This window comes from Phascolarctos cinereus, unplaced genomic scaffold (genome assembly GCF_003287225.1).
Source record: "Phascolarctos cinereus isolate Bilbo 61053 unplaced genomic scaffold, phaCin_HiC Scaffold_5;HRSCAF=322, whole genome shotgun sequence".
Lineage (NCBI taxonomy): Eukaryota > Metazoa > Chordata > Mammalia > Diprotodontia > Phascolarctidae > Phascolarctos > Phascolarctos cinereus.
This window is the reverse complement of record NW_027555958.1, coordinates 212,625,023-212,649,554: the sequence shown is the minus strand read 5'-3', so window position 1 is coordinate 212,649,554 and position 24,532 is coordinate 212,625,023. Positions and strand designations below refer to the sequence as shown.

The 24,532-nt window shown below is 35.8% G+C and overlaps 1 protein-coding gene across 1 annotated transcript in view; it reads right to left on the bottom strand.

The window, feature by feature from the left end:
* Positions 1–1,076: 1,076 nt before the first annotated feature.
* Positions 1,077–24,532, bottom strand: part of COL21A1 (collagen type XXI alpha 1 chain) — a 235,160-nt gene continuing 211,704 nt past the window's right edge. Inside the window, exons 21-30 of the mRNA XM_078155308.1 lie at positions 24,362–24,415; positions 21,624–21,695; positions 15,085–15,120; positions 13,805–13,849; positions 8,664–8,696; positions 6,084–6,230; positions 5,934–5,988; positions 5,493–5,693; positions 4,344–4,421; positions 1,077–2,276 (exon numbers count right to left, since the gene is read on the bottom strand). Coding sequence (XP_078011434.1) covers positions 2,089–2,276; positions 4,344–4,421; positions 5,493–5,693; positions 5,934–5,988; positions 6,084–6,230; positions 8,664–8,696; positions 13,805–13,849; positions 15,085–15,120; positions 21,624–21,695; positions 24,362–24,415 — 909 coding nt within the window. The 3' untranslated portion in view covers positions 1,077–2,088. The remainder of the gene's footprint in view (positions 2,277–4,343; positions 4,422–5,492; positions 5,694–5,933; positions 5,989–6,083; positions 6,231–8,663; positions 8,697–13,804; positions 13,850–15,084; positions 15,121–21,623; positions 21,696–24,361; positions 24,416–24,532) is intronic.

Genomic DNA, 24,532 nt, shown 5'->3' with positions numbered 1-24,532 from the left:
AGGGCATAGACAAGAATACAAATTATAAACCTAGGGAATTGTTGGAGCTTCAGCATGATTTCTGCTGGCACAGAAAGAAAGAAAGAAAGCGATATATGATAGGCAGAGCATGGTTTACAGCAGTAGTATTAAACTCAAACAGAAATAGATTCCTGTGGACCAGTTTAATATTATCTATGTTGCACTTTTATTTCTATAGTCAAACATTTCCCTATTAGATTTTAATCTGGGGCCACACCCTGGAGTTTTAGTGTACTTGCAGCCCTGGGGCAGGAATTTGAGACTTTTGATATGCACGTATTCCAATTCAGAGCTGTCAAGGAAGCACTGTGGCATAGGAGAATGAACATTGATTTTAGAGGCACAGGATTCAAATTGCAGCTTTGTTGCTTACTACCTATGTGAGCTTGAGCAAGTCCCTTTACCCTTCTAGGATTAAGCTTCCTTATCTATAAAATGAGGGGGTTGGACTAGATGATCTGTAAGGCACCTTCCAGATCAAAGTCTATAAACCTATAATCCTAATTACTTAGATGAATGATAGGGCAGCAAGTGGGCAAAATTCAAGGAATCTCGATAGATAGTCATGATGGACTCTTATTTTGAGAGTTTAGAAGAATAACCTGTCAGATTATCCTCAAAATTTATTCATTGGTTAAAAGAAATAGTTATTTTGAAAGTAGGAAAAGCTGTACTACATAGCCACTAGACAGGTGTGAATGCTTGAATGATGGAAAAATTTGTTGTTCAGTCATTTTCAATCACATCTTACTCTTTCTAACCGCATTTAGAGTTTTCTTGGCACAGACATTGGAGTGGTTTGCCATTGTCTTCTCCAGCTCATTTTACAGATGAAAAATAGGCAACAGGGTTAAGTTACTTAACCAGAGTCACAAAGGTAGTAAGTTTCTGAGGATGGATTTGAACTCAGGAAGATAAATCTTCCTGACTCCAGTCCTGTCACTCTATCCACCGCACCACCCAGCTACCCCTAAATATTTGATAGTACCATTAAATAGCAAGGTGAATGTTAGGAACGAAAAATGTAAAGAAGGGCTTCTACCATCGCCATCAGAAACTGTACAAAATTTTATTCAACCTTGAATGTCAAGCACAGTACGAAAGTTATAGCATGACAATTGAAAAAACCAAACATCTGAAAGTCACTTTTATATAAAAGCTTTTCTGTACAGTACATGACTGGGCAATATTAATTTAACCATCTGACTTAATTGGTCAAAGAGCAGTGGGATTTGTGCAACTGCTATCCTTTTAACTGAAGCCTGTTTTGTTTTGTTTTGTTTTCCTGTTAGGGATACATACAAAAATTAACATACATTAACATACACATATAGTAAATAAAATGGAAAATGAAGGCATACAACAAACATTGCAGTTAGGCAGAGAGCATAGGGAATGAAGGCCTCAGCATTTGTACTCATACTTTTTTTTTTTGAACATGCAGAAGAGTAATGATGAAACTGACTTTTCCCTACAATATTCTGCATTTTTAAGTATTGTCTGTCTAATATCATTTCAGCTTTAAATTAATCATTGTGGTCATTAATTAAGGAGACAGTGAGGGAAATCAAATGAACATAAAGGAAATTTCATGTAGTTTTCAAAAACCAAATTAATCTTCCCCTTAGGCTAATGAACAAGCATGAAGTATGAGATGTGAAGCATACATAACCATAAGATTTACACAAACATGAAACTGAAATCAAATGATTTACTGCATGGAAACTGAATGTGAAACATTTCACAGTGATGGGCATCTGATCAGCTAATACTGCACTGCTACAAGGCAACGGTGGTAGCTAATTTTACTCAATTTTAATTCAAATTAAAGGACTTAAGAGGAACCTTCCCCATTTAGGTAACGCTTCTAATATAAAGGCTCCATCTGGAGAAGCCTTTAAAAACAAGAAGCAGCATTATCTTTTCATTATTTCATTATTTGTTTTCTTTATAAAACCGAGGTACTTCAGTTCCTTTTCAAAGGATTATTGCCGGTAATCTTCCTGAGACTTGAAAGACCATAAAAGAAAAGCACCATGCCTACTCTGCTCATGAAGGCATCGCAAATTAATAGTTTGGTCCTTTTCTAAATGGATCCCTTCCAACGATCACACTGAAACATAAAGATGGATCACAGATTCCAGGGGGTCCAGTTGGCCCTTGTATTCCAGGGTTTCCCCGGTCTCCATCTTTGCCAGGCAGACCTGGTTCTCCAGGATGCCCTTCTTTGCTAATTCCAGGAGGACCCTCAGGACCTACAACAAAATATTATTAATCAATGAATAGACAAGCTTCTGATTATATCCATCTATCACATTAGAAGCGGCAGATAGATGAGTCAATGGAAAGAGCCCAGAGTCAGGAAGACCTTCATTCAAATTCAGCCTCAGATACTTACTAGCTGTGTGATCCTAAGCAACTCAATTCAACCTCCGTTTGTCTTAATCCACCAGAGAAAGAAATGGCTAAATCCTCTAGTATCTTTTGCCAAGAAAACCTCACGGACAGTATGGTCCCATGGGGTCATGAAGAGTTGAATGTGACTGAATCAACTAAACAACAAACACATTAGACAGATCGATATAATTTTTTTTAAAAAAACTATTATCTATTTTTCCAAATAACTAAGCTAACACGTTGGTGCAATTGGTATTTCCCTTCCTGAAAACTGCATTCATCCTTCAATTATTCAGGGGCTAATTTTTCCATTCATGAAATGTTCTTGCTCCTTTGTGTAGAAGAGTGCAAAGATTCCTGGATTTAGAAGCAGAGAACCTGTATTCAAATCCTGTTGTTGTTGTTGTTGTTGTTGTTGATGAGTCATTCAATTGTGTCAGACTCTTCATGACCCCAAGGACCATACTGCCCATGGGATTTTTTTGGCAAAGGTACTGCAGTGGTTTGCCATTTCCTCCTCCAGTGCATGAAGGCAAACACTAGTTAAGTAACTTGCCCAGGTCACACAGCTATTAAGTGTCTGAGGCCAAATTTGAATTCAGGTCTTCCTGACTCTAGCCCTCCACTCAAATCCTAACGGTTCCATTTGCTACCTGTGTCACTTTGAATATCTATCTGCATGACAATAACATCTTTGAGCCTCATTTTCCTCATAAGGAAAACTAAATAATATCTAAAGCTTCTTCTAAATCTAAATCTGTACTTCTATGATTCTGTGAGTCTTTGAAGTATTTTATGATAAAGCAGGAGTGGTTGGATCAGGGTAGAGAAAGGAGGCAGACAAATAATTTTTACTCCTTATTAGAAGCTCTATATCTAAAATGTGCAATTTCTATTATCTGTGTTTATTTTTTTACACATCCTAATTTATTATCATAATCCAGCATTTGTTAGGCCAAAGCCCAATTGTTTGTTCTGGCACTACATTCAACTCAAATGTGGATTCACTAAGCCACAAAAAATTAGTCAAGGATACAGAATTACAGATTCTCTGAATTAGACAGGATCTCAAAGGTCATCATCTAGTTCCATAAATACTTAAAAAAGAATCCTTTTTCTACAAACATTCCTGAGAAATGGTCATCCAGCCTTCACTAGAATACCTTCAGCAATAGAGAACTCACCTCCTGAGGTCTCCTATTCCCCTCTAGAGAAGTCAAGGACTAGATTGGCTGGACACCAGAGAAACCACTCTACAAACTAGATGGCAGAATTTGTTGTTGTTAATTGTTTTTCAGTTGTGTCCAACTCTTCATGACCCCATTTGGGGTTTTCTTGTATCACACAGTTAATACGTGTCTGAGGCCAGATTTGAACTCAGGAAGATGAGTCTTCCTGACTCCAGACCTGTCACTCTATCTACTGTGCCACCTAGTTTCCCTAAAAGTGAAATTGTATTGTTGTTCAGTCATTTCCAACTCTTTATGACCCCATTTGTAATTTCCTTGGCAAAGATACTGGAGTGGTTTGCTATTTCTTTCTCCAGCTCATTTTGCAGATGAGAAACTGAGTCAAACAGAGTTAAATGACTATGCCCATGGACACAGAGCTAGTAAGTGTCTGAAGCCAGGTCTTCCCGACTCCAGGTCTGGCATTCTATCTACTATATCACCTAGCTGCCCTTGTGCCAAAATTTGATAGGTACTAAGAAAGAGATAACTTTGAAAGAGTCATGGAAAATCTTCAGATTATAAGCCAATTGTATTGCTGTATTAAATGTATTAAAATGGATAAAATGAGATAATATTTGTAAAGTACTTTGCAACCTTAAAGTACTATATAAATGCTGGCTGTTAATATTAATTGTTATTACTTAATTGCTAAAACAAATATTCAATACTCGCTTGGTTTATGTTAACTCTTACCTGGAGGGCCTGGGGGGCCTCGTTCTCCTGGATGTCCAAACCCTTGGTTACCCTTTGCCCCATTTCTTCCTGGTTGTCCTGCAGAATATTAAACTATCATCTTTCTTGAAAAATCACTCAAGTTTGGGGGGTTTTTTGGGTGGGGGGAGTTAGAAAGATAACACATATGTCCAAAGGGAACAAATCCTTTTTTTTTAATAAGCAGGCTTGTAATCTATCATTCTTATTCATTTAACTTAATTTGCAATGAACATTAAAGGCAATTTTATGCAACTGGTCATTTGAGGACTAGACATTGGAGTGATCAAAGCAACATAAAATTAGAGATGCAGAAATTGACTAGTGGTCTTATGTTGTTTTTTAGAACCCACAGGTTTTCTCTTACTACTTCAATGAAGAGGAGCTCAAAAATGTTTGTATAATTTGGGATGGAAAGGGAAATAACTGCAATTAACATAGTGTATCTATTGAATCCTGAAAGGCACAGAGAATACTACAAATTAGTTGAAAAAGAAGACCAGTTGAGAAACAGAAAAGTCAAAATCTTTTTAAAAAATTGAAAAAGGGAAGATGCTTTTGTATAAAGATTGATTGTGTATGGAATTCATTATGAAAGGCAGAAAAGATCCTAATCAAAAATAAAGAATAAATTGAACATTTTCCATCTTCTGATTCCACATTGCTCATAACTTTGGCCTTAATCTCTAAAACATCTCACCAGGAGGACAAAATCCTTGGTGTTTTCCAATGTGTTTCATTCAGAAGGTTGAGGTATTTACCAAATGTATAGACAGGAGACTAAGCTCTATCATTGTAGGAAATGGGGAAGATATACATTCTTTTCCAGAGATTTTCCAGGGAAAGGAGGAATTTGTATTCATTTAATAGAACAAAGAGGGGCAGAATGACATAGAAAGCTGGCCTCAAAGCCTTGTTTTTAAGATGGTTCTAAGATTTTTACCCCTGACACTTACTACTATGTGATCCTGGCCTAGCCAAGAAACTTCTTCATGCTCTAGACAACTCTCCAAAAATCATAAGTTGCAAAGAAATTGCCAACTGCATTTGTAGTTTCCTCACCTGGAAATTCCTAATACAATGAAAACACAGGTCTAGTCCCCTCCCTCTATAGTAAAGCAAGTGGAGTACCTTTTAGCCCTCGAGCACCTGGATGTCCAGGAGTTCCCATTTGTCCAGGAACACCATCTCTTCCTGGCAACCCAGGAAATCCTCTTGGACCTTCTGGTCCCATTGGACCAGGTGGCCCAGGAAGACCAGGGGAGCCATTTTGAGACTGACAATGGTCACAGCTTTGTAATCTTCCACTATGAAGTAAGACTGGCAACTGGGCTACAAAAAAATAAAATAAAATAACCTCAAAGTGATTATTAGGCATTAATAAGCTTCTCATTTCAAACTGTATTTTATTTTATTTTCATTTTAAATTCTTTTTTTTAATTTTCAGGTTTATTTTTTTAATAGTAGTTCTTTATGTCACCAAAAAATGACTACCTTTGTACCTCTCTCTGAATACTGTGTTTTATATTTATGAGGGTGAGGGAATATTCTCTTAATGTATTTGATACTTACCTCTCAAAACATCTGTGCAAACTTGCCGTATGAACTGCTCTGAAAATTCTCTCCCCTGAATCAGAGATATAGGTATATTGTATGTATGAAGATTACTTAAAAAGCAATAAAGAGCATATTTTTTAAAAATAGAAAAGAAAAAAGACATACTGGTTTTCCATCTAATCCAGGAGGTCCTCGAGGGCCTGTTTCTCCATGCTGTCCTCTTGGACCAATGGGCCCCATTAAGCCATCCATCCCTGATTCTCCTTTAGGCCCACTGGCACCTCTACTGCCAGGGTCTCCCTTTTCACCCTTCTAAATACAAAGAGAACAAAATAAAATCTTAACTTAAATACTGCATAAGATATAACTGCTACAAATGACGACAACAATAATGAAAACTCCAAGACATGGTATATAAAAGACAACTGGGTAGGTTAAATCCGGAAAACACTGAAATTAATCAGCAAAGAAATTCAATTCAAGTTACTCTCCAATTAGTATTGGTTATAAAAGAGACAATTAGTCTTGTGCATCACTCAGACTGCAAATTCACTACAGGCAGAGACCAAGAAAGCTTATTTATCTATGAATCTCACTTGGTACCCAAAACAGTGATTTTCCTAAATTTACCACTTAAGAGCTTATTGGATCAAATGAAAAGAAATTCTCCTTTCCCCTGTTGTCTGAATTTTGGTAATCTGGTTTTGAGGACCTCTGCCATGGACCAGTAGAGACTAAGAAATAAAATTCAATCAGTCATTTCTAATACTCATTAGAATTGAATTTAAAAATTAACACAACGCTTAAAACAATTGCCCAAACCTTAAAAGAACAGTTTACGGACTTTAATTATCTATTCAATGGGTTTCATTACCTATTATCTCCCTCTAACACTTATAAGTTAATCATAACTTACTTTGTGTATTTACTTTGAAGACCTTAATTTAGTTTAAATACATGATTGATAATACTACTGAGATTGAAAAGGTATAATATACAAAATTTTAAACTGTTATTTTTCTTTTATCACACCCATATAGCTATAAGAACTTAATGAATGTCAATGTATCTCATGGACAATTTTTTCAATTCAATAATGTGGATGGATAAGAGAAATCCATCATTTCAATTAGAAAAGCAACACAAAAACATCCCAAACTACATTATTGTATCAATACATGTAAAAAAATCTTTAACAAACTATAGCACTTATGTTTTTAAAAAGCTACAAAAATAGGCATAAAAGAGCCTTTTAATATCATAAAAGTATATATTTAAAAATAAAACCAAACATCATATGCAATGGAGATATAATAGTAAAGCAAGAATGCCCCCTCTCCTTACTATTATTTAATATAGTTTTAGATATACTTGCAATAGCCAAAAGACAAAAGAAAAAAAATAAAAGAATAAAGACAGGCAAAGAGGAGCCCAACATGTCCCTATTTGATAATTGGCAAATTAGCAAAAATGACAAAAAGATGGGAATAGTTAGTGGTGGAGGGGCTGTGGAAAGATAGGAATACTAATGCATTATTGGTATTGATATATGAATCAGTACCACCATTTGGGGAAGCTATTTGGAATTATGCAAATAAAGTGACTAAAATTTCCTTATCCTTCGACCCAGAGATTCCATTAATAGACTTATATCCCACGGAGGTCCATGAAAAGAATATCTCATATACTAAAATATTTATAGCGCAACTTTTTTGTAATAGCAATGAATTGATAAAAAAAAATAGATGGGTATTGATTTGGAAATGGATAAACAAGTCATGGTACATGAATGTAAAGGAATATAACTGTCCTGTAAGAAATGACTAATCTGATGAAAACAGGGATTCATGGAAAGATCAATGAGATAAGACATTAATATCCAGAATAACTAAAACAATGTAAATGGAAAGAAGCACATAAGCACACACACACACACATACACACACACACACACACACAATTAAAAGCAGTTAAAAGTGAATGTTGGAAAATTATAATGAACAAACATGGCTCAAAAGAAGAGATATGAGAAGAACCAGCAGACTAATCCCTACCCCTTTGCAGAGGCAGAAAGTCCACAGATATTACACATTGCAGATATTTTCAGATTTTTTCCAATGTATTTATTATTTATGCTGATTTGGTCATCTTTTTTTTTCTTTAAAAATACAATTTATTGTATAGGCTGGCTCTCTGGGAGGGACAGCGATTGGAATATTGGGGAAAATTATAGTGATGTAAAAAAATAAAAGACATCAACAAAAAAATTTTTTTTTAAAAAGCAACTTCAAGAAGAGGCTCTCCTCGTGGTGGATTGGTGGCATCAGTGGTCTTTTTGTAGAAGACATACCAGTGCTTTTATCATGACCTAAATAATTGTCCTGAACTCCCCCTATTTTTTTTTCTGTAGCTACTTTGTTATTTTAATAGTTAGAAATAACAACAGCTAGCTTTTATTGCATATGCCATGATTTTTGTCCTTGAAAAGAGGGCTCACTGAACAATGGGTAGAAACCAGATTCCCATCTGGAAGTGGAATCTGACCAAAGTATTTCAGAGTGACTTAATATCAATGAGAATAAGGACAGATGCTCTCAAAATCAATGGGAAGCAACAATCTTGAAATTTATCCAACATAACATTCAGTCTGGGGATTCAAATTTCAACAATTACATTACAGTGACAGTGTTCATTGAAGATTATCAAAGATTAGTTATGAGGGAAATTAAGGTTTTAATCACACACCTCTCCTTTTGCTCCATGATGTCCTGGAATTCCCTACAGAAATAAAGAGGGAGAGAAAAAGCTCTTTTACAATGAAAAAGAGAGAGAGATTCATGTGTTCATTTTACTCATTATATAATTACTGATGTCAACATTTTTTCTGTAGCTGCCAAATTTATTTGAAACTATAGCAATTTACTCTAAAATGTACACAAAAGGATATAAGATAAAATGGGATATTAATGAAGTTCTTTACAAGCTCAAAGCATTATGTAAGTATTATTATTATTACTATAACCAAAATGTTGCACACAGCACAACACAGCTGCCTACATAATCTTCCTAATTCACAATCTGATCATCTCTCCCCTTCGTAACAATATTCAGTGGCTTCCTATTGCTTTGAGTTGTTTAGGCATTTCAGTCGTGTCCAACTCTTCATGATCCCATTTGGGGTTTTCTTGGTAAAGACACTGGAGTGGTTTGCCATTTCCTTCTCCAGCTCATTTTACTGATGAGGAAACTGAGACAAACTGAGTTAAGTGACTTACCCACAGTCACACAGCTAGTAAGTGTCTGAGGCCATATTTGAACTCGTCTTCATGACTCCCTCAACTCTACCACCTGTCTTTTACCCACTTACATTTATGTGGACCTTGCACAGCCCTGCCTCCCTTAAATCCAGTTCACTTTTAATAGTTCATTATCCATAGAATTAAGCTATAGCATCAGCCCTTTACCCATGGAGTAGATCCGACCTTATTACCTTCCACTAATGGGGATCACAATCCTTATTTCATCCAACAGGACAAAATATAAATGCATTAGCCTGGCAATCAAGGCTTTCCATAATTGAGCTCTCAAAACTTGATATTTCACAGTGCTTCCTTTGTTGCACCCTCTGTTTCAGCCAAATCAAATGACAAACTATACCCTAAACTTAGCATGTCTTTTCCCATACCTATGCAATTTTACAGGTATATACTTGCAGCTAGATGGAAGCAGCTAGGTAGCTCAGTGTATAGAGGGCAGGGCCCGAGTCAGTAAGACCTGGGTTCAAATGTGACCCTGGACATTTATGAGCTATGTGACCCTGGTCAAGTCACAACCTCTGTTTGCCTCAATTGCCTGGAGAAGGAAATGGCAAACCACTCTATTATCTTTCCCAAAAAACCCCTTGGACAGTATGGGGTCATAAAGAATTGGACATGACTGAACAATACCTACAAAACGCTTCCTTTTCATTTCCTTTTAGAATCCTCCAAGGCTCTGTTCATACACTCCTTTCTCTTCCAGCCGCACGGGCTCTTCCCTCCTCATATTTAGCTATGATACTTTGCCAGGACCCCCTCTTTGTCTGTTTGACTTCATAACTTTTATTATACTTATTTTGGAAAGACGACTGGTGTGTCTACCCTATCCCACCCCTCCAGCAGAATGTAAGCTTCCTGAGAACAAGGATTGCAGGATGTGTTCCTCTTTGTCTCATCAGTTCTAAGATTTAGAGGCCACTGACTTCAACACCCTCATTTTACAGAGAGTTTAAAAGACTCGTACAACATTACACAGGTAACATGTAATAAAGCTGGGATCTGATCTCAGGCCCTCCTACACCAGCCAGCATTCCTTCCATTACTCATGTGACATTTCAATGAGATTCTTAGCCTAGGGACACCCGGCCTACATTCTATGGAGCCTATGGGCCTTAAATATTTATTGACTGTTAATTTGAATTACATGGTGAAAACAGTACAAATTAGTCCTCAAAATCAGAGTGGTCTTTTAATCCTTCTAGTACTTAAATCACACCATCAGCTGTAAACTAGGTGGTTAAGGTAATCAATTCACATTACACCATAAATACCATCCTATAGGAAGAGCATTGCCCATATTGACTTAAGTGTGAAGGAGAAAACGCTTACAACTTCTTGAGTCATAAGCAGCATCAGGTCATTTACTTCAGCCCAGACATTTAGCCTCAGCAGGGCTTAATTTCAGTCTCACCAATGACTTTCACATATGAATCAAATCCTACACTAAAGATAATATAGACCACCAAGAAAGCAATGGAAAATATTGATTTTCTACATTCTTATTCCATCAGGGCCTTACGCATTCAGTACAAGTCCAAGGGGTAAGAATGTAACTATTTCACATATATATTAATTCAGTTTTCAAGTGGGATATTGACTGGTGATGGGGCAATGTAATATACCGTAGCCTGTGCTTCTCTGGGTCTGCTCCAAACATGCCCAGAGAAGTCCAGGCTACAATACAATAAGAAAGTTCTAAGTATTTCTTATACAGCATCAAAATTAGTTTTGACAGCTTCATTCAATATCACATGCTTTTTTTTTTAAGCTGGACTTTGGCTTTCATTGGTTTAAGGAACTCTCTCTTCTCATACAGATCAGCATCATCTCTGTGATCACAAGAATTTTCTATAGCAGTGATAGATTAGGGCCTTGCCTAGTGTCAGAAAGCCATATATGTCAAGGGTAGGACTTGAACCCAGACTTCTCATACTCCAAGGCCAGTTCTCTATTCACTATGCCATGTTACTCTATTCTCTGTTTTGATTGTGGAAAATCTAACTGGAGAGAAGAAATGAGAAACAGGCTAAAGTCATGCCTATTGCAAGCATACTCCAAAAAAGTGAATATAAACCATGTTCTCATAAATTAAAAAACAAAACACATGAATTTGTAAGTGGATTAACTTTCATGTGGAAAAAGGAACCCAGTAAGAAACATTCAGTAGAGCGAAGTATCTGTCTCCTTATTCCCCATACTCCAATTTACTCTGCAGCAAAATTGGAAAACATGTTTACAGACTGAGGAACATGAAGGTAGGTTTTATCCTGCTTTGGTCAAAAAACACAGAAGGTTAACTTAGGGAAACAAATAAAAAGGGTTGATGTAAAGTATTACAACTAAATTGCAATGGGAAATAAAAACAGCTGTCGACTATGAATACATTAAAAAGGAGAGATTTATGCTGTTTGTGGGAGAAACATTCACTTGGACTTGATATATATCATTAAAGCCAAAAATATCCATATGTGCAGGATTTGGTAAACTGAAAGGCATAGGAGAAATCAGCCACAATAAAGAGTTTAAGATATTTTACATCGTACCAAAATATCAGCTTCTAAGGAGGAACAGCTGCTCTGCTCTCTAGCCACCACCCTATTCCACCCCCAATGTCCTCCCACCCCCACCCAGGGATACCAGCCAGTCCACATACTATTAGAACTTAGCAACTAACTGAGCCTTTTACTTTTAGGCTCTAAAGAAAAGCAATGGGACCCAGGAAGGAATTTATTGCCATTTTCCCACAAATCTTGGAGAGGTTACTCTTAAGGAGACAAATCCTGCAAGAGCACAATCTCTTCTTTTAAAAGCACATCCTTCTGGAACTTTCCCTCCTCATTTCTGCCTCCTGGTTTCCCTGGTCTCCAGCTAAAGTCTATTCTTATGAAAGAAGACTTCTCTAGTCCTCCTTAATATAAGTGCCACCATATTCTTGTGATTATCTCCCATTTATCATATATACATACATAAATGTATGTATATATGATGTATGTATATATCAATCACCTGAATATTTGTACATGGTCATTTGCATGTTATCTCCCTCATTTGACTTTCTTTGAACTTCCTGAGAACCCAGGGTGCTTCGTAACTTTCTTTGTATCCCATCACTTAGCACAGTACTTGGTACATAACAGTCATTTAATAAATATTTTTTGACTTGCTATTTTCTTTGAAAGTTATATGGAGGGAGGGAACACATACTTAAGGAGTACTCTTGCTGCTGAAGGCAGTAGCCACAGCTGATGTAGTCCTAATTATCCTGAGTAATCTGAACTGTGCTAACCTACCACTTGCCACTACTTGGGGTTAGCACAGTAGTTTTTAACCTAGAGGTGTGCTGGAGCCAGCTTAAACAACTTTAGAGAGCCAATTGTTAAATTTTCAGTGTAAGCATATATACCTCAAAAACTGGCAACTGCTACAAATCAGAGATTTATTTATTGTTTTTCATAGTCTAGATTTAAGAAACTGATAGAGAAAACAATAATGCAGATTAAACTCAAAAGTATATCATGCACATTTTTTCCCCTGGAGATATTATTATTAAGTATTTACTAGCACATCCCCAACCCATAGGAAGCATGGATAGATTTTAAGCAGTCTATAAACTCACCTGAAAAAAAAGTACAACTCTATTTTCACTAATTTCTAATTGAAATTTACAGCTTCCTTTAAGCAAAATAGATGCATTATAGCAAGGATCTAATGTAGATCCTTCAATAGCTATCATTTATATAGAACTGACCTTTTTTGAGGTATATGTGCTTACATTGAATGTAAAGTCAAAACTGATAATCCCATTTGAAACTTACAGCAACCCACTGTAATTATCACCATTTTACATCCGAGGAAACCAAGGATAAGACTGATTAAGTGATTTGTCAAGGGGCACACAACTAATAAGAGTCAGAGGCAGAATTTGAACTTGGGTCCTCCTAACTCCAAGACTAGTGTTCCTGCCCCCTCTTTATAATGAAAGAATAATGGGAAACATCTCCCTCCATGCAGTGCCACCTTTGGCAGGCAGGATGCCACAGTGGAAACAGTACTAAATGGGAAGCAACACCCCAGTTATGCCATTTACTGGCCATACGACTTCATTCAAGTCTCCTCAGTTTTTTAAGCTTCACTTTCCTCATGTGTAAAATAAAGGAGTTGAACTAGATGGCCTTTATGGTCCCTTCCAGCTCTTATTTTTGACAATCTCATGCCTCTCTTTCCATAGCTGCTGCCATTCACAGTAGGAGAGCGAGTTTCCTTTGACTTCAGTAAATTACTCCAAGATGTGGGTGGTTTCTTTCCTCTTAAGATCACATGTAAGGGCAAGCAGAGTAATGAGACTTACAACCTACAACAGACTTATAACCCAAACAGCAGGAGTTGCTCCCTGCTCCAGGAAAACAAACGCATAACACTCTGGGCTATCATCTGTTTAGTATCCAAAATTTTATGCTTGCTCATGTCTCAGAATAATCAACATCTGTACTCCAATATTATCTTTATTTTTATTTTAGATATGTCTGTTAAAAGGGTATTCAATTCTGTTATGTTTCTTAAAAAAAATACCTGTGGTCCTGGATCCCCTGATCTTCCATTTTCTCCCTTTTGACCCTTTAAAAGGACATAAAACATTATTAGCAAATGTGTGAAAATCCTATTTAATGCTACATGCCATTAATTAACAACATATTAAATTAAAAATGTCACAAATGCTATATGACCACAATCACAGATCTATAATCTGAGTATGAGCTAGGCAAAGTGCCAGAAGGTAAACCCAAAGAAAAATTCAGAAATAAGAAGAAGTAGGAAGATTGAACAAAAGATGATATAAAAAAGATAGGAAATGATAACTTAGGAGAAAAAATAAAGCACTTTGGGGAATTATTTAAATGTGAATTCCTAGACAATTCAGATGCACAGCAATTCAGACATGAGTTGCCAAATAAATATTAGTGCATTAAAGAGTTTATACATTTACTTTAAAAAATTAGACCTGTGATTTAATTCATGTTTCCCAGTGAGGAAACTCCCTTTGCCAAAAGCAGATTTGGAATCTTCTCTACAACTTAATATCTTAAAGAGTATCCGAAGATACTTTTATGAATTTACTAAACCATTGGGAAATTTGCCCCAAATGCATTCACAGGATCATATCCCGTAATTCACAGGGGAAGCAGGAAAAGTGCAGAAGGCCCAAAGATCTGCATTCAAACGCTGTTTACTACTAAGTTATCTGTTTACCTAAATCCATAAGAGAAACTTTTAAACTAGTTTCAAAATTTTATGTGTCATTTTTTAAAATGTCAATATGGGGTTTATCAGTTTACTAGACTGAAGATTTGTGAATGACAAAAAAATCACTAAATGCAGGTAACTGAGAAATTAATCAATATAATTTGTGCATGAGCCACTTTGATCCTGGCAGTTTCACTGCCTAAAAGGTTTACTTCCAATCAAATAGGATACCAAATTCCTTTACCATGCCAATTAACAGTCCTAAAAGCAAAACAAAGCAAAACAAACTAACAAAACCTCACCAATTTCCATAGTAACAGCAGAGTTCTTCTTAAGCTGTATGTTTTTAGCTAAGAAGACAGCTTAGTTCATATTTCCTAACATAGCATTAAAGTGAAGAATGCTAACTCCTAGGTGAGAGGGCCTAAAGCCCTCTAAAGATAGAAAATTTTTAAAGACAGAAGGTAGTATGGATATGGGATGGATATGGAAGGCAAGACCAGGAAGAATTAGTGGCAGCACAGGAGCTGACTAGAAAAGAGAAAGGCAGAGATGAACTCTGACTATTCTATTAACCTGAAGGTTGGAGGAAGGGGGAAGCATCATACCTGAGGACCTTTTTCACCTTGGTTTCCACTGTCACCCTGTAAAATAATAAGACATAGGCTAAGTTTTCATTATAATCAATCTTGAATGACTTTTTTTCCTTCAAAGAAGAATATAATGCACAGGAATGATTCCTGATAATGATTTCTTAACAATAGCAATTACAAAAAAAAGGGTACATACACTTTAGAAGTAGACATTTATAGATAACATCATAAACTAGGATATACTTGATCAAGCATGAAGGGGGAACAGAAGGGAAAAAGCATTTATTAAGCACTTACTATGTGCCAGGCACTATGCTATATTCTACAGATATTACCTCATTTGATCCTCACTTTACAATGGAGGAAACTAAGGCATATAAAGATTATATGACTTGCTCAGGGTCATAAGCTAGCAAGTGTCTGAAGCTGGACTTGAACTCAGGTCTTCCTGGCTCAAGGATCTGTGCTCCTTCCAATGTGCCACCTCCTTGCATGACTACTGCACAATAAAATCTCACAAGAAACAATTTTTGATACACTCATATAGGACTTATAATAACTTTTATTTCCTCTGATTAAGGAAAACTTTAAAAAAAGGTTAAAAAAACCAAAAAGTCCTATTGTTAATAGAATGATGTATTTAATTTCTAAATAGGTGAATTGACAACTTGCTTATGAATATGAAAGTCTGTAGCAAACCACAAAGTATAAAATGTTCAAACACTTTAAAAATTCTTTTTTTTTTCAATTTTTCCTGTGATTCCACTGACATAATTCATTCCTAGTGATTTCATCTGCCGATGCAGATGAATACCTTCTTTGCATCTTATAGACTTAAAAATTGTCTAGGGGGTGATAAGAGATTGAGTAACTTGACCAAGTCTCTTAGCCTGCATGTGTCAGAGGTGGAGCATGAACCCAAGCCTAGGCTAACTGTGTACTCTACCATGGCTTCCTCATCTGAGAATCGTGTGCTAGTTTCAATGATATTCCTATTATATACCAAAGAAATAAAAGAGAAAAGGACCCATATGTTAAAAAATGCTAGCAGTTCTTTTTGTAATGCAAAGAACTGGAAGCTAAAGGGATGACCACTAATTAGCTAATAGCTGAACAAATGACATTCATGACATATGAATGTGACACATTAATATTGTGCCACAAGAAATAATGAAAAGGATTTTTTCGGGGAACTTGGGAAACACTTATATGAATTGCTATGAATGAAGTAAATAAAACCAGGAGAGCAATTTATATCAAAACATGCAACATATAAAAACAACAACAAACGCTGTAAAGACAAAAAACTTTGAAAGACTTAAAAATTCTGATCTATACAATGACCAACCACAATTCCAGCCTACTTATTATAAAACATGCTACCATTTCCAAAGACAGAAATAATGGTATAAAATAAGAGACACACTTGAAAATAGCCAATGTGGCAATTTGTTTTACTATGCATATTTGTGAGAAGAGTTTTGCTTTTCTTTCTTTTGTTCAATAACAGGGGGAGGTATATGAAGGAGAGAAAATAAAATTTTGTTTAAAAAAATTAATTTAATTTAATTTAAAAACATATTATAGAAAAATAGAACATTTTATAGAGGATAGAATTCCTATTCTGTTGTTTCCCTTAATGTCTTACTTAGATGCTTTCCCTTATCATCAGTGACATTGCTAGCCAAAAACCTCTAAAAGAATCTACCATGTTGCAAAGAATTTGGTGCTGGTTTTAATGAAGGACACTATATCTGAAGAGCATGCTAGCTAGCTAAGTCAAGAGCAGATCCTCAATAAGTAGTTGGCAGGGTGAAATTTTAGGCCACAACAACTGACAATGACTTTTAAATGATGGGAAAGTTATAATCTGCTTCAGTGGAGATTGTATACACATATATACATGAGGTATTAAAGTATGGTAATATCAGAGAACTGAGGATTTCAGTTCAATATGAAGTAAAACTCCCAAACAATTTAGAGCTTTCCAAACACAGAAAGGGCTGGCTTGCAAGTTGGCAGTTTCTCTCTGTTTGAAGTCTTCAAGATGGATAACCACTTCTTTGAGATCACAGAGTAGGAGGAGACCTCAGAGGTCACCTAGTCCATTGTGTTCCTAAACAAGAATCCCCTCTACAACATATGAGACACCCGGGAGGTTTTTACTAAAAGGAGAAGGCAACTAGGTGATGAAGTGGCTAGAATGCTGGACCTGGAATCAGGAAGCCCTGAGTTTGAATCCTGCTTTAGACACTTGAGACTATGTGAACCCAAGCAAATCACTTAGACTTTAGAGGCCTCAATTTCTTCAACTATAAAATGGCGGTACTAATAGCATCATCTATCTCCAGAGTGGTTGTGAGAATAAAATGACCTAATAGTTGGAAACGTTGTGCAAAACTTAGTGTTATAAAAATGCTAACTATATAGGTATTTTATTTAAGATGACCATCTAAAATGTTAGAATCAGAAGAGATCTTAAAGATCAATCCATTTTATAGATGAGGAAATCAAGAGAGACTTTAAAAAGTTTCACTTAGGCTCAGGGTCAGAGCTATTTAAAATAAGAACTGGGATAATATTTTCATGATTCTCAGGCCATCCCACTTTATATTCAGCCATCTCTAATTACAGGGTCATATCATTTTAGATCTGGAAGGAAACCTGAAGCTTATGTAGTCCAAATCCTTAATTCCACAAATGAAGAGACTGAGACCCAAAGGGGGAAAATGAGTTGACCAAGGTAACACAAACATTTAATCACAAAACTGAGATTTAAAACCATGTCTTCTGTCACTAAATCCAAGGTTAAAAAAATAAAAAGGTTATACTGGGCAGTAGGTGCATTGTGAAGTCCATGTACCTTACGCAAGGAAAAAATATAATTTATGTAAAAAGGTAAAGATTTTGACTGTGAGAACCCTTCCACCCAAAAGTAGGCTAATAATGGTTTTAGAGTTTTAATGAATGTGATCTAAACAGTTCCACTGCTGCTATGAGATGTAATCAGTGTCTCTGCAGGCATGTGGAAGTCCTGCCAAGCAAACCCCACTTGACACCAGATAGCCTTTAATCATCCCTGGAGGGGTCCTGCCCCAGAAGTCTCTTTAGGAACTTTATGAGATCAGGAAAAGAAATTTGACCCTCCTCTGCCCTCTCTCCTTCCAATAGGAAAGTTCCTTTCCCAAAATTTTCTTTGGCCCTCAGAAAACAATAAAGAATGCTTGCCAGAAATACACAACCACACTTAAGAAATAACATGTGTCATGAAATTAAAATCAACTCATCCAAGCCCTCTGTAGATTTCATTGTTTTGTTGCTGTTGTGGTTTTATGTCTTAATTTCTGTTTTAGATTCTGTCTCCTCATTCCTTTTCTTCAATTATTTGTCCATCCTTTTCTATCTCATTTTCCCCTTTTTAGCTACTTTTTACATTACAGTATTTTAAAAAAAATGTCAACTGCTTCGAGTTACCCATCCTACAAGAACTTTTCCTTGTGTCCACCTGTGGTGTCTTCTCACCTACTTAGGAGTCTTTCTGCATAATTTAACTTTTGGTTCTTATTTGTCATTTCCTGCTTTAAAAAAAAAAAGCTTCGACATATTTTAAAAAAAGCTTTTACTGTAGAAGACTCTTTATACAAGAGAGTTAATTAGGAATATTTACACATTTAGAGATTTTTACAAATTGCAACATATATTTGATTTTTTTTCAAGAATTTTTTTTGAAATGTGCACAGTCATAGGAAGGAAGGAAGGAAGGAAGGAAGGAAGGAAGGAAGGAAGGAAGGAAGGAAGGAAGGAAGGAAGGAAGGAAGGAAGGAAGGAAAAGAAACACTTCCTGATCTCAAAGAGCTAACATTCTATGATGGAATGTGTGTATGTGTGTATGTGCGTATGTATGCACGTGTGCACGTATGTGCATGTGTATACACCAAAGTATATATTATATTTTTTAAAAATGTGATAGAACTAATAGTTAGTTTCCAGTCTAAGTGTCTATGAAAATACAACCCTTAAATTCCTGAAGAGCAGAGATGGTTTCAATTTTGTCTTTGTGTTGCCAGAACCTAGCACAATGCGTGGCACACACTAAGAACTTAATAAATGTTAATAAATAATTGATTTGCTGCTCATGAGGCAAAGCTTTTTCAACAGGGTTCAGATTAAGGCTTAATTTTAAGTGTTTAAAAATGTAAATCAGACTCTATCCAAGCTCATACAACGTTGGGACTGTCTTTCTTTCCTCCCTTCCCCTGCATTATTTTGGCCTCACATATAAGCTCAGAGTTCAAATTAATAATCACTTGAGAGCACAGAGCTCCAGCTGGCTGGATATGTTCCAGAGAAGCCAATATGAATCTCTGAGGTCTGAAATGATTAATTTCTGGGAACGCACTATATGAAACATATCAATTTAATGATAAATACATAGACTTTCATTCTCCAAAGGGTCTGTGCACCCAGGACACTAGCCATAAATGAATACATACATGGTCCATATCTTTTAGTAGAGTTTTATTTTTTTATTTCTCCTTCACTCAAATCCGTTGTTGTTCCAGTTTACTGATACCATCATCTCCCCTACAGTTTATTTTGAATTAGCTTCAACAAGCATTTATTACTTTTTTGGCCACCTGAACATATGACATTTATATTCATTCTATTCACTTACCAATTTGTTAAGAAGTACATGTGTTCTTACTTAATATTATAGCAGACAAAATCATTATTTGTTGGTTCCATACCTGATAGTCCAGGATGTTTTCTTTCCTTCTGTGAACACCATTAAGGTGAGTAAATATGGCACAGATTCACTTTTAGAATAACCCTTGCTGTCTGAATTCACTAAATAATTTTACTCAACCCTCTACTCTATATTCTAGAGATTTGGTCAAAGTAACTACCTTCTAGGATACCTTCATTTAAATAACACATGATATGAATATGCATGACAATTCATGCTAAGGCATTGTGTCGCAGTGCTGAACACTCATTAAGTACTACTTAAAGATAGATAAGGATTTTTTTAAACTAACAATAATGGACAGTTTTCAAAGGAAGAAATTCTACTAACAATCATATGAAAAATTCTCAAAATCACTGATAATTAAAGAAATGCAAATTAAATCAACTCTAAGATTTTACCTTGTACTCATCAGATTGATAAAAATGATAAAAGAAGAAAATTACATGTTAGACAGGCTGTGAGAAAACAGGTACACCAAAAGCTATGAACTGGTATAGACATTTGGAACTATGTCCCAAAAGTCAATAAAATATGGCCTAGCAATCCCACTACTAGTATTATAACACAAAAAGATCAAAGAAAGAGGAAAAGGAATATAGGTAGCTAAGTGGCACAGCGATAGAAGGCTTGGAATCTGGAAGACCCATCTTCATGAGTTCAAATATGGCCTTAGACTCTACCTGTATGACCCTGGCCAAGTCACTTAGCCCTGTTTGCCTCAGTTTTCTTATCTGTAAAATGGAGCTGAAGAAGGAAATGGCCAACCACTCCAGTATCTCTGCCAATAAAACTCCAAATGGGGTCACAAAGACATCACTGAAAATGACTAAACATATATATATAGACACACACACATATATATGTGTGTGTGTATGTGTGTATATGTATATATGTATGTGTATGTATATATGTATATATTTATATATACACATACATACAGTATGTGTATGTGTGTACACACATATACACATGCATACAAACCCACTATACATATATACATATATATGTATATGTATACACAGATGTTTTACATATAAAGGATAGAGACACATATATACATACATACAGATCCAGTTTTTAATATATGTATCTGTGTATACATATATATAATGTATATATATACATATATACATATATGTGCATTCACATACACGTGTATTTGTATTGTGTATGTATGTATAGCAGCTCTTTTTGTAGTAGCAAAAAATGAGAAAATAAGGGATAGACACTTATTAAGAAATAGTTGTATAAATCATGGCATATGTATATACTGGAGCATTATTTATTATACAATAAGAAACAAAGTTTCTTATGATAGTTTCAGAGGAAACTGGGAAGACCTATAATGAAGTGATAGAAATTGAAGGGAGCACAATCAGAAGAAAATTTGTAAAATGGCAACATTACAAAGAACAACCCGAATGACTTAAGAACTCTGAATAAAGCAGAAACAAACTTAGAGCATAGAGCACTTAAGGAAATATGCTACCCACTTACTGACAGAAGGATCATGGACTCAAGGTGCAGAAGGAAACTGAAACTTTTAGACATGGCCAATGAGAGAACATGCTTGGCATGGCTATGCATATTTGCCATAAAGTCTCCCTCCCTCCTTCCTTCTTTCCTTTTTCCTTTCCTTCTTTATGGGAGAGTGTGAGGAAACAAAATAAATGCTTTGTTAATAAAAAAAAAGCCTACAATAAATTCTAAAACATAACAATGATATTCTAATGGTATTCCTTTTATGCACTGAAAAAGATTCATGAAAAAAGTTTACTAAAAAGAAATCACCATAAGTACATACCTTTTTCCCTGGTGTCCCAGGTAAGCCTGGGTATCCTGGTTCTCCGGGGGGACCTAATATTCCTTGTTCTCCCTAGGAAATAGAATAGTTCCATAAATATTATTGAGTAGCTAGATGCAATCAGACCAAAAACTGTCTTTCCTCAAAATACTAGTATGTGGAACGTGGCATTCACATATTAGGTCTTTCAAAGTGACTGATCCAGGCTGTAGACATTTCCTATGATCAGAAAGTTAAATGGAAGTTAGAATTTTATTTTCTTGTGGCAATTTCTCTTAGTTAGCTGAAATCCTCATCTCAATTATTTATGACTTACCAATCATAAATGTTTAATACATTATTAATATCAGTTTTCAAAAAAATCTTTTCTCCACTAAAATGCTAAAGTGATGTGTTATTGTGGTTTGGAAGTAGCCATAGATCACTGGCAGATAGGCTTTAGCAGGTCCTGCCATATTGTAGAGCCTTCAAGTATTGACCTGACAAAAAACTGCTGTTCAAGCTCTAACCTAGCAAAATATGGAGAGGTCTATCACCAGAAGATTGCCAACCATGTAGCTGTTTGTTTATTTCTTTGTTTATTTGTGCTGCAAGTATGGAGAGCCTCAAATGAAGGCAATCAGCTAATTTTGAAGGATTTATCTGTTTCTGTTCAGGGAGAACCCTCACTCATGAAAACATGGCTGTTGACATGCTGAAGCATTGTATCTCAAAATATGAGCTCCTTGAGAGCAGAGACTGCCTTTGCTTTTTTTTTTTTTGCATCCCCAGCTGTCAGTCACAGTAAATGTTTAATAAATGTCTAATGCTGACTTGTTGACTTTTTTATTGTTGCTTAAATTTTACAGGTTTCTTTAGATACATCACCCTCTTTCTCAGTTCTGCTCAGACTTCTCCCTCATTGGAGATAATGTATATCAAGTGTTTTGCAAAACTTACTACATAAATGTGCTACCTATTGAAAATCTTCAAGTTTATTGTTTGCATGTATCACAGACCAGGGAAAAGCCATGTGCTCCAACTTCCTCATTCTACAAATAAGGAAACTGAGACCCAAGGAAGTTAAATGATTTTTACAAGTTTACAAATGTAATAAAGGTCAGAGTTGGAATTTGAGTGCAGGGCCTGGGGCAGCTTTCAGGCACAGTGCATAAGAATGCTAGGCCTGGAGTCAGGAAGATTCCTCTTCCTGAGTTCAAATCTGGCCTCAGACACTCAGGCTAGTCACTTAACTCTGTTTGCCTCAGTTTCCTCATCTGTAAAATGAGCTGGAAAAGGAAATGGCAAACTACTCCAGCATCTTTGCCAAGAAAACTCCAAATGGGGTCATGAAGAGTCAGAGATGATGACTAAAAAATGGCTGAACAAATATTCACTCCAGATCTATCGTTTGCTCTTTCCATTAAATCATTTGCTATATTCAAATGTCACCTCCTTTGTGAAACCAACCCTGGTTCTCAGTGATCTATCATAATCATTTCTATATCTCTTAGAATGAATAGAACAGAGTCCTGGAATATAGTAGTTTGGTTTATTCAAAGAATATGTTGATATTATTGTACACTACCCTTTTTTTCCTTTACTACCAAATTTCTTTGCTCTATATAATTATTCTTCCCCATATTGCTTGACATCAGGGTAGGGGGAGTTCTATAACTCAATTTAAAATGCATTCCCTAAAGCTCTGACCTCTGAATGCTTTTCCATCATTAAAAGGGGAGTAAATTCTCTATTTCTGACCATAAAAAGTCATTTAAATTACCTTATGGGAGATATTCTTTGCTTCTCACTATAAGGTACATTTATATCTTTTGACAAGTTATAGGATTATAGTGCCATAGAGATGGAGCTGGAAGATATACTAGAAGTAATATAACCCAATTACTTTATTTTCCAATGAGGAAAACTGAGATCCAGAGAGGCTATGATTTTCCCAAGTTCAAGCAGGTTTGATAAAGAGCAAAGCTGGGATGTGATCCCATGTCCTCTACCTCTAAATTAAGTTTTCTTTCCACTGCATCATATAGTTATAAGATAAGAGAAATCACCCTGAACCATTTCACACCAGAGTGTGCCCTTTCCTGGGATCTTCTGCTTCCATTTTTGTATATTCAGGAAGCTGATGCCCATTAGAAAGCCCTTAGGGAGGTCTTTGGGCTATGGGAAACACTTGCTGTTGCCTATTCTTTGTATCTCCAGAATTTAGCAAAGTGCCTGGCACATGGTAAACTTGTTGATGGACTGATTGATTGCAAATGTGATCCAAGTGTCCCATAATGAACAATGAGAGGCCACTATTTGATGTGGGGAAAATAAAAGTAACTAAAATGTCTTAGCTTTGGATAAATTTAACCCTGGATCAGCCTGAATTGTAAGTGCATGCCCTTTGTTTCCAATGGCATGGGAAGCGACTATGGGTGGACCAGCAAAAAAACTATCAACACAATTTGGAAAAAAACAACTTGAAAGTACATCACTGCTAATGGTAGGTCAATATTAGTGTCATGTTTGCCCTTATGCAAATAATGGTAAATGATCAAAAGAGAAGCACAGTAGCACCATATTGGATATGGCTATTTGTTTAGTTTGTATTCATAATAGCTGTACTAATTAATTCCATGTACTTAAAAAAACTTTTAATATTCATCACATTAAATTCTTCTTTAATAAATAGAAGAAAATGGCATTCCTCATTATTCATTATGGAACATTTCCAAATTAACCAGAAACAAAATTACCTTGATCCCAGGAGCCCCTGATATTCCTTGAATTCCAGGTTCACCTCTATTTCCCTGTTAAATAGAATAGCAAGAAGGGTTGGGGTTTTTTGCCTTGTTCATTTGTTTGTTTGATGTTGGAAGAATAAACTGTAGTCATGCATATTAACCAAAGGTACTTGTGAAGATCTG